We start from the raw sequence: 8,882 nt of genomic DNA, 5'->3' as shown, positions 1-8,882 counted from the left end.
AGAGACTGAATAATTCTAATTATTTTCTTGAAAAGAAGAATTAACAAAACTTTTATTTTAAAAAATGCAGATGGAGAAAGGACTATTACACATAATTTTGCTAATCATAACAGATTGGTTCTTTCATTAATGTGGTGGGTTTTTTTTTCTTTTGATTTTTTTATATCTATCCAGAACAGTGGCACAGATTGGGGAACAACATTACAGTACTACAACTAAATGTTTCTCTCAGGGCGAGATTCACGATCTTGTTTCTGAGGATGTAGATAAAGGGGTTGAGGAAAGGGTACAATATGGTGTTCAACAGAGCCACCCCTTTGTTGTCATCCAAGGAGGAACTTCCTGAAGGCCTGGCATACAACAAAATGCAGCTTCCATAGGCAATTGTCAAAGCTGTGAGATGGGAGCCACAGGTAGCAAAAGCTTTCTGTCTGCCTGTGGCCATTGGCATTTGTAGAATAGAGAAGAAGATGCTCATGTAAGACAACATTGTTAAACGTAACGAAGTCAGTACTAAAGTTGAGATCAAAATGGAGTCCACCCTCTTAACCACACTGGTGTCAGTGCAGGAGAGCTGGAAAAGAGGAGAATTGTCACAGAAGAAATGGTTGATCACGTTTGGCCCACAGAATCTCAGCTTCGAAATCAGGAGCATCCATAAATTATAACTGTGAAACTTCCCACCCATGAACCAAGAACCAGTTGGAAGCAAAGTCTCTGCTTCATGATGGTGGCATATTGCAAAGGGTGGCAGATGGAAACATAGCGATCAAAGGATATGACCACTAGGAGGCAGAACTCTGTAATCCCTAGAGCAAAACAGAAGAAGGACTGGGCCATGCAGCTGTGGAATGAAATGGTTTTGCTGACTGACAGAAAGTTCAGCATTAGCTTAGGGCTCGTGACCGAAGTGAACCAGATGTCTAAGAAGGACAAATTGGTGATGAAAAAGTACATGGGAGAGTGGAGTTGGGGATCCACCCACATTATGAAAATGATGACCACGTTCCCTGTTACTATGATCAGGTAGATGAGGAGAAGAACCAGGAAGAGGAAAATCTTCAGTTTCTCACCAAGACTGGAAAATCCCAGTAGGATGAACACAGACACAGCCGTTTCATTCCTTTCCTCCATGTCTGACGTCAGCCTTGGTTGTGGAAAGAATAACTGTGAAAATAAGTTGCATCCGATGAAGTGAGCTGTAGTTCACGAAAGTTTATGCTCTAATAAATGTGTTAGTCTCTAAGGTGCCACAAGTACTGCTTTTCTTTTTGCGAATACAGACTAACACGGCTGCTACTCTGAAACCTGTGAAAATAAGTGAATGCCATTTTCACAGATTCATACATTTTAAAGCCAGATGGAACCCTTGTGATCTTCTAGCCCCACTTCGTACAAAACATAGGATTTTACCTAGTAACTCCATTCCTCCCCTAACTTGTTGTCATAAGAACAGCCTTACTGAGTAAGACCAATGGTCCATCTAGCCCAGTATCCTGTCTTATGACAGTGGACAGTGCCAGGTGCCCCAGAGGAAATGAACAAAGCAGGGCAATTATCAGGTGATCCATCCCCTGTTGTCCACTCCCAGCATCTGGCAATCAGCAGCTCAGACAGCCAAAGCATGGAGTTGTATCCCTGACCATCTGCATTAATAACCCTTGATCGAGCTATCCTCCATGAACTTAGCTAATTCTTTTTGAACCCAGTTATAAATTTGGCCTTCACAGCATCCCCTGGCAATGAGTTCCACAGGTTGACTGTGTGTTGTGTGAAGTAGCATTTCCTTTTGTTTGTTTTAAACCTGTTGCCTATCAGTTTTATCAGGTGGCCCCTAGTTCTTGTGTTCTGAGAAGGGGCAAATAGTACATCCTTATTCACTGTCTCTCCACCAGTCATGATTTTCTAGACCTCTCTCATCTCCCCGCGTAGTCAGCTATTTTCCAAGATGAAGGGTCCCTGTTTTATTAATCTACCCTCATATGGAAGTTGTTGCACCCCCGTCATCATTTTTGTTACCTTTCTCTGTAACTTTTCCATTTCTAACACATCTTTTCTTATACGGGGTGACCAGAACTGCCCACAGTGTTCTACGTGTGGGCCTAGTATGTATTTATATAGTTGCATTATGTTATTTGCTATTGTATTATCTATCCTTTTGCTAATGGTTCCTAACATTGTTCGCTTTTTTGACGGCTGCTGCACACTGAGTGGATGTTTTCAGAGAACTATCTGCACTGACTCCAAGATCTCTTTCTTGAGTGGTAACAGCTAATTTAGACCCTATCATTTTATATGTATAGTTGGGATTATGCTTTCCAATGTGCATTACTTTGTATTTCTCAACATTGAATTTCATCTGCCTTTTTGTTTCCCAATCACCCTGTTTTGTGAGATCCTTTTGCAACTCTCCTTTGCATTTAACTATCTTCTGTAACTTTGTCTCATCTGCAAACTTTTCCATCTTTGTGCAGCAGCAGTCAAAAAAGCTAGCAGAATGTTAGGAACAGATAATAAGACAGTAAAATCACGATGCCACCATATAAATCCAAATAAATCCATAGTATGCCCAAATCCCAAAAATATATATTAGACATGGAAAAGGTACAAAGAAGGGTAATGAAAATAATTAGATGTAGGGAAGAGTTTCCAAATGAGGAGAGATTAAAAGACTGGAACTTTTCATCTTGGAAAAGAGAGGACTATGGAGGGGTAGGTAGAGATCTATAAAATCATGAATGATCATCTTGTCTGACTTTTTGTATAACTTCTGCCATTGAACTTTCTCCAAATAATTCCTTTTGAACTAGAAACTAGAAAAACATCCAATCTTGGTTTAAATGTTACCAGGGATGGAGAATCAACCACAATACTTCGTGAATTATTCAACCAGTTAATTCCCCTCACTATCAAAAAATGTGCACCTGAGTTGCAGTCTCAATTTTTCGAGCTTCAGCTTTCAGCCATTTGATATACTTATACTTTTGTCTGCTCAACTGAACTATTTGTCCCACATGGCTGTGATCAAGTTACCTAGAGTTCCTTTAGTTTGTTACTATAAGTAAACATTCCCAAAGCTGCAGTCATTCTTGGGCTCATCTCTGAACATTCCCCACTTTGTCAACATCCTTCTTCAACTGTGCACTCCAAAACAGGACACAGAACTCCACCAGTGGTTGCACCAGTGCCAAATACAGAGGAAAAACAACATCTCTTCTCCTTTTAAGTATCCCCCTGATTTTACATCAAAGAATGGCATTAGACTTTTTGGTCACAGGTCCAAACTGGGAGCTCATGTTCCAGTGATTTTTCACCATGACCCTTGAGTCTTTTTCAAAGTTGATTTTCCTTAAGACTTATCTTATAACATCTCACACAATGCAAGTTCAAGTTAATATAGTGCCATCTCCACACTTATGCTTGCCCTGGAATAATATTTTTTAACGTTTCAAGTTCGTGAACTCTTAAAATAAAAAATCTTCACAACACCATTATATTTACTATAAACCCCAGTATATTTACTGTAAAGAGTAAAATATTTATCAATGATAACAATGATAGGTCTGTTTAATACAACGGCTACTTTTGAGCTCAGAAACTTTTAAGCTTTTAATGACCTCTAATTTAATCAGGAAATTTTATTTTCTTTGCATCAGAATTATAATAAAAAACTCAATGCCTCAAATTTACCCCCACTTGTCTCCCAGAGCACACAACTCATAAGTTGCCAAAGATCTAATCTGCCCTCAACATCCCAGAAACCATTTGATTGTATCTAATAATTTCACCATTTAGCCCACAACTTGTGGTTGAACTAGAGGATATCTTCTAGGGAAAAAAAAGAAAAGGAGTACTTGTGGCACCTTAGAGACTAACAAATTTATTTGAGCATAAGCTTTCATGAGCTACAGCTCACTTCATCGGATGCATTCGATGGAAAATACAGTGGGGAGATTTATATACACACACAGAGAACATGAAACAATGGGTTTTATCATACACACTGTAAGGAGAGTGATCACTTAAGATGAGCTATTACCAGCAGGAAGCGGGGGGAAGGAGGAAAACCTTTTATGGCGATAATAAAACCTTTTATGGTGGGCCATTTCCAGCAGTTAACAAGAATGTCTGAGGAACAGTGGGGGGTGGAGTGGGGGGAGAAATAACATGGGGAAATAGTTTTACTTTGTGTAATGACCCATCCACTCCCAGTCTTTATTCAAGCCTAAGTTAATTGTATCCAGTTTGCAAATTAATTCCAATTCAGCAATCTCTCGTTGGAGTCTGTTTTTGAAGTTTTTTTGTTGAAGAATTGCAACTTTTAGGTCTGTAATTGAGCGACCAAAGAGATTGAAGTGTTCTCCAACAGGTTTTTGAATGTTATAATTCTTGATGTCTGATTTGTGTCCATTTATTCTTTTATGTAGAGATTGTCCAGTTTGACCAATGTACATGGCAGAGGGGCATTGCTGGCACATGATGGCATATATCACATTGGTAGATGCGCAGGTGAACGAGCCTCTGATAGTGTGGCTGATGTGATTAGGCCCTATGATGCTGTCCCCTGAATAGATATGTGGACACAGTTGGCAACGGGCTTGGTTGCAAGGATAGGTTCCTGGGTTAGTGGTTCTGTTGTGTGGTTGCTTGTGAGTATTTGCTTCAGGTTGGGGGGCTGTCTGTAAGCAAGGACTGGCCTGTCTCCCAAGATCTGTGAGAGTGATGGGTCGTCCTTCAGGATAGGTTGTAGATCCTTGATGATGCGTTGGAGAGGTTTTAGTTGGGGGCTGAAGGTGATGGCTAGTGGTGTTCTGTTATTTTCTTTGTTGGGCCTGTCATGTAGTAGGTGACTTCTGGGTACTCTTCTGGCTCTGTCAATCTGTTTCTTCACTTCAGCAGGTGGGTATTGTAGTTGTAAGAATGCTTGACAGAGATCTTGTAGGTGTTTGTCTCTGTCTGAGGGGTTGGAGCAAATGCAGTTGTATCGTAGAGCTTGGCTGTAGACAAGGGATCGTGTGGTCTGGATGAAAGCTGGAGGCACGTAGGTCGGAAAAGCGGTCAGTAAGCTTCCGATATAGGGTGGTGTTTATGTGACCATCGCTTATTAGCACCGTAGTGTCCAGGAAGTGGATCTCTTGTGTGGACTGGTCCAGGCTGAGGTTGATGGTGGGATGGAAATTGTTGAAATCCTGGTGAAATTCCTCCAGGGCTTCTTTTCCATGGGTCCAGATGATGAAGATGTCATCAATGTAGTGCAAGTAGAGTAGGGGCATTAGGGGACAAGAGCTGAGGAAGCGTTGTTCTAAGTCAGCCATAAAAATATTGGCATACTGTGGGGCCATGAGGGTACCCATCGCAGTGCCGCTGATTTGAAGGTATACATTGTCCCCAAATGTGAAATAGTAATGGATGAGAACAAAGTCACAAAGTTCAGCCACCAGGTTAGCCATGACATTATCGGGGATACTGTTCCTGATGGCTTGTAGTCCATCTTTGTGTGGACCTGAGAGTGGCTATCCTTCAACAAAAATACTTCAAAAACAGACTCCAACGAGAGACTGCTGAATTGGAATTAATTTGTAAACTGGATACAATTAACTTAGACTTGAATAGAGACTGGGAGTGGATGGGTCATTACACAAAGTAAAACTATTTCCCCGTGTTATTTCTCCCCCCCCCACCCCACCCCCCACTGTTCCTTAGACGTTCTTGTTAACTGCTGGAAATGGCCCACCTTGATTATCACCATAAAAGGTTTTCCTCCTTCCCCCCCTTCCTGCTGGTGATGGCTCATTTTAAGTGATCACTCTCCTTACAGTGTGTATGATAAAACCCATTGTTTCATGTTCTCTGTGTGTGTATATAAATCTCCCCACTGTATTTTCCATCGAATGCATCTGATGAAGTGAGCTGTAGCTCACGAAAGCTTATGCTCAAATAAATGTGTTAGTTTCTAAGGTGCCACAAGTACTCCTTTTCTTTTTGCAAATACAGACTAACATGGCTGCTACTCTGAAACCTGTCATCTTCTAGAAAGACATCCAAACTCAGTTTAAAGACTTCACGTGATGGAATATCCACCACATCTTTAGGGAAATCGCCCCAATACTTAATAGCTCTCACCCTTAAAAATGTGCACCTTACTTCTTGTTTTAATGCGTCTAACTTCAGCTTCCAACCATGGGATTTTTTTTTCTGCTAGATTAAGGAATCTTCTACTATCAGAAATCTTTTCCCCATGTAGGCATTTGTACACCACAAAGTCATCTCTGAAACTTTTCTTCAATAATCTAAACATAGACTGAATTTCACTGCTATATTCTGTTGCTCCACCACTCTTTTCCTTGCTAAATTCTTTTTATACCCCTTTTGTAGAGCACTGACATAAATGCAGTAGCTAAAGTCCCACTTATATATATCTTCTAGTGATAGACTCAAGGAACTCAATCTATTCATTTTAGCAAAGAGAAGTTTAACATGGTGACATGGTTAGAGTACAAAGTACGGACGTGAGGAGCAAATGGACTCTTCTATGTAGCAGAGGAACACATATCATGAGCCATTGGAAGGAAGCTGAAATAAGACAAATTCAAACAGGAAATAAGGTATAAATTTTAACAGTGAGGATAATCAACCATGTAACAATTTACCAAGGGTTGTGGTGGAATGCATCCAATGAAGTGAGCTGTAGCTCACGAAAGCTATGCGCAAATAAATTTGTTAGTCTCTAAGGTGCCACAAGTACTCCTTTTCTTTTTTGGTGGATTCTTGATAACTGACCATTTTTAAAGAAGATCGGATTATTTTTTCCCTAAAAGTTCTGCCCTAGGAGTTTTTCCTGTGAAGTTCTTAGCTTGTTTTACACAGGATTTCAGACAAGATGATCAAAATGGTCCCTTTTGGCCTTCTAATCTATGAATTTATGAACTGTGGAACATCAGAAAATAGGAATAGCGTACCTTAGTTACATTTCTTTACCTTTTCAGACTGGTTGAGGAACGGATGCTGTCATTTAGAAATGAAATAAACACCTCTCTCTTTCGCTGAATTGCTTTCTCTGTCTCTGTTGCTCTTCTCAGCATGTTGCCTCTGTCCATCTGGGAAATAAACTTTGCCTTCAGCCACTCTAAAAATAAGGTTTTGAAAGTGCTATAACTTCATCTGAGCTCTGGCAGCACCAATGGGAAATTACCAGATGCACGAAATCTCATAGGACACCTTGAGATATGTGATCAAATTGAACACAAAAATTGTCATCTTTTTAATGGCTCCAATTTTCAGAAAAGCCTAAGGAAGTTATGTGCAGAGCTCCCAGGGGATTAAGGTGCTCAAATCCCTTAGGAATCTTTGAAAATCCTAAGCAAATCAAGGTCTGTTTGTGAATGTAGCTGAGTGAATAATGACTTTCAGTTAGCTTGCAATTAAAAAAAATAAAAGTGTTTTGAGGTTGAACCAATTTTTTTTTTTTTGGTGAATGCAAAAGTAAAAAAAACCCAAATTCTTTTGTGTCACATGACAGAACTGACATGCATTGTTCCCGTTTTGACCATTTAAAAAATTTTCTATTTTTTTTTAAATAAAAGAAAGAAAATTTTGAGACATTGTTTTGCTGAGAAAAACTGAAACATTTCATGTGGAAAATGCTGCAATGAAAATGTGGCTGAATTCCAATTCAGTGAAACCAACATGAAATTTCCAAAACCTTTCAGTGTTGCTAAATCAGTATTTTCGATCAAAAAGAGTTGAGCATCTGTATGTGTGTTATACCATGTTTCTGTCTGAATTTCTTGATATTGAGATGGGCCAGAATGACATTCTCCTTACCAAATCAAATGAAAAGGTTAGATTATTGTTCCAATAGAGGATTGAGAACAGTATTATCTTGGAGGCCACTACTAAAGAAGATGAGAGAATAGACTTCTATCCAAAGATAAGCAACACCAAGTCAGAACAACTATATTATTGTAGTAATAATTAAAGTTTATATGGCATCAGAGACTTACTGCAGAACATGCTTCCCTGAACATTCATTACATACAAATAGTTATAATCTAGGAAGATTACAGGGTTCCACAGTTTTTCTCTGAGTGATGAAATCTCAGGTATATCTATTAGGCCCTGTTTCCTCTATTGCTGAGACTTTCCAAGCCACTATGGAGATCTGGACTCCTGATTCTGCAGTCTGCCAGAGGACTGGAGAAGGGTAAACATAGTAACAACTTTATAAAGGGAAACAAGGTGGACCCAGGAAACCTAACTTAAATACCTGGAAAGATAATGAAACAAATTATTAAACAATCAATTTGTGAGCACCTAGAGGACAGTAGGATTATAAAGAATAGCCAGCATGGATTTGTCAAGAACAAATCATGCCAAACCAACCTAATTGCCTTCTTTGAGAGTGTTACTGGCTTAATGAATGTGGGGAGGCTGTAGAGGTGATTTATCTAGATTGCAATGCCTTTGACACAATCCCACATGACAGTCTCATATGCAAGCTAGGGAATTGTGGTCTAGATGAAATTACTAACAGCTGGGTACAAAACCAGTTTAAAGACCATACACAGAGAGTAGATATGAATGGTTCATATCTAGTGGGGGTCCTACAGGCATCTGTCCTTGGCCCAATACTACTCAATATTTTAATTAATGCCTTGGATAATGGAGCGTGTGACAAAGTTTCTCCTCTACCTTGGTGGGTTTTGCACTTATTGGCAGATTTGCTTACCTTTGAGCTTCACAGCAGCCCTCAGTTTCACTGTTTTCATGAACCCACAGTCCAGGTCGACTCCTCCTGTTTCTGACCAGGAGTTGGGAAGTTTGGGGGGAACCCGGGCCCGCCCTCTACTCCAGGTTCCAGCCCAGGGCCCTGTGGACTGCAG

At 40.0% G+C, this 8,882-nt stretch overlaps 1 protein-coding gene across 1 annotated transcript; it reads right to left on the bottom strand.

The window, feature by feature from the left end:
- On the bottom strand, positions 1-1,163 carry LOC119841695 (olfactory receptor 6M1-like). The gene is given in 2 exon segments (XM_043495839.1): positions 1-654; positions 657-1,163. Coding segments are annotated over 2 exon segments (966 nt in total). The 5' UTR covers positions 1,135-1,163; the 3' UTR covers positions 1-166.
- Between the last annotated feature and the right edge of the window lie 7,719 nt (positions 1,164-8,882).

This window comes from Dermochelys coriacea, chromosome 13 (genome assembly GCF_009764565.3).
Source record: "Dermochelys coriacea isolate rDerCor1 chromosome 13, rDerCor1.pri.v4, whole genome shotgun sequence".
Lineage (NCBI taxonomy): Eukaryota > Metazoa > Chordata > Testudines > Dermochelyidae > Dermochelys > Dermochelys coriacea.
Note: the sequence above shows the minus strand (reverse complement) of the source record. Positions and strands in the feature narration are given on the sequence as shown.